This window comes from Aplysia californica, unplaced genomic scaffold (genome assembly GCF_000002075.1).
Source record: "Aplysia californica isolate F4 #8 unplaced genomic scaffold, AplCal3.0 scaffold00229, whole genome shotgun sequence".
Taxonomy (NCBI): Eukaryota; Metazoa; Mollusca; class Gastropoda; order Aplysiida; family Aplysiidae; genus Aplysia; species Aplysia californica.
Genome location: NW_004797499.1, coordinates 568,769 through 570,327, shown reverse-complemented (window position 1 = coordinate 570,327; position 1,559 = coordinate 568,769). Strand labels below are relative to the sequence as shown.

The window sequence follows — 1,559 nt, the reverse complement described above, 5'->3', positions numbered from 1 at the left end:
AGAGAGAGAGAGAGAAAGAGAGAGAGTGAGTGAAAGGGTCAGAGAATGAGAGAGAGGGGGGAGGGCAGAAAAAGAGAGACAGAGAGAGAGGAGAGAGACAGAGAGAGAGAGGAGAGAGAGAGAGAGGAGAGAGAGAGAGAGAGAGAGAGAGAGAGAGAGAGAGAGAGAGAGACAGAGACAGAGACAGAGACAGAGACAGAGACAGAAAGAGAGACAGAAAGAGAGACAAAGAGAGACAAAGAGAGAGACAGACAGACAGACAGAGAGAGAGACAGACAGACAGACAGAGTGGGTGGTGCTGGGCGTTAGATCTGTGCAGGAATGAACAAGATAATGCACAGCAGTGACAAATCAGTGACAAGCATCAATATTGCCGATTGAGTGCGAAGAAGCTAGCTAGATCTAGTAGTAATATATATGCGATACGAATGCGCGTGCGCACACCAACGGGTGGAACGTCGTGACGTCATATTTTGCTTGTAGCTTACCATCATACATCGCCCTAGACTCGGTGAAATCTAGAGAAGAGAGGGAGGAGTGGGTAGGGAGAGTGAGTGAGTGAGAGAGAGAGAGAGAGTGAGTGAGTGAGAGAGGGAGAAAAAAAGAGAGAGAGATAGAGAGAGAGAGAGGGGGAGAGAGTTTATATATATAAATCAAGGGCGACGATTTGATAACCCCGTCAATCAATCTAGGGTTTTCAAATGGGCAACCAGCTTTACGAGTGTTTACACGTGTGCTTTGTTTGTAGCTTGCGCTTCGTCAAGTTGTGTAGACCTGTAATATCTTGTGTCTGCTTACTCGACTGATTACGATATTTCAACAAGAGAACAGAGCAGTGGAGGTGGTCGGCATTGTTTTATTTGTAGACCAAACATTTTTTTAAACTTAATCCTCGAGCAGCAGCGACAACAGCAACAAGAGCACTATCATCGATTGCACGTTCAATTATCAGTAGAAACATTTATTATTTAAAAAGAAATAATAGTAAGTAATGATATAATGAACAGAATTTGTATTGCGAATATTCTCGTTCAACATTCTGTGCGCTTTACAATTTACATTCAACGCCTTCTAGATATTCAGATGCAGCTACCTAACAGAAATAACAACAGCAATAGCAACAACCAATCAACAATGGAAAATTAATCAAATACCAATATCTTAAAGCTTAATATGCTTGCTGTAGAACAACTATTGCTATAGTAATTCTAAAAATCTTAAGATACAGCCCAATAGTAGTAGCAGTAACAAAGGCTGTTCTCTCATGATCACAATCGAAGGACATCTTTGTACAACTCGTCGACTGCCATACATTCTATTTTACTTAAAAACAGTCATTATTTTTGTCCCATATTTTCACACATTTCGAGGATGTCATATATCACGGAGGTCAAATTTCTCTGGACTACAGTAAGTTACTTAAGTGACCGGTTGCTTATTGACCATTCAAAATCTTACCTCGATTTCATGGTTCTTGTTGCTATCCCTATCGAAACTATAGATTAAATGATGATGATGATGATGATGATGATGATGATGATGATGATGATGATGATGAT

The 1,559-nt window shown here is 40.6% G+C and overlaps 1 protein-coding gene across 1 annotated transcript in view; it reads left to right on the top strand.

Moving 5' to 3' along the window:
* Window positions 1-615: 615 nt before the first annotated feature.
* LOC101850725 (blastula protease 10) overlaps window positions 616-1,559 on the top strand; it is a gene marked incomplete in the record, with an annotated part of 19,426 nt that continues 18,482 nt past the window's right edge. The window contains 1 exon segment of the mRNA XM_035970172.1: window positions 616-1,410. Within this exon segment, the coding sequence (XP_035826065.1) occupies window positions 1,372-1,410 (39 nt within the window).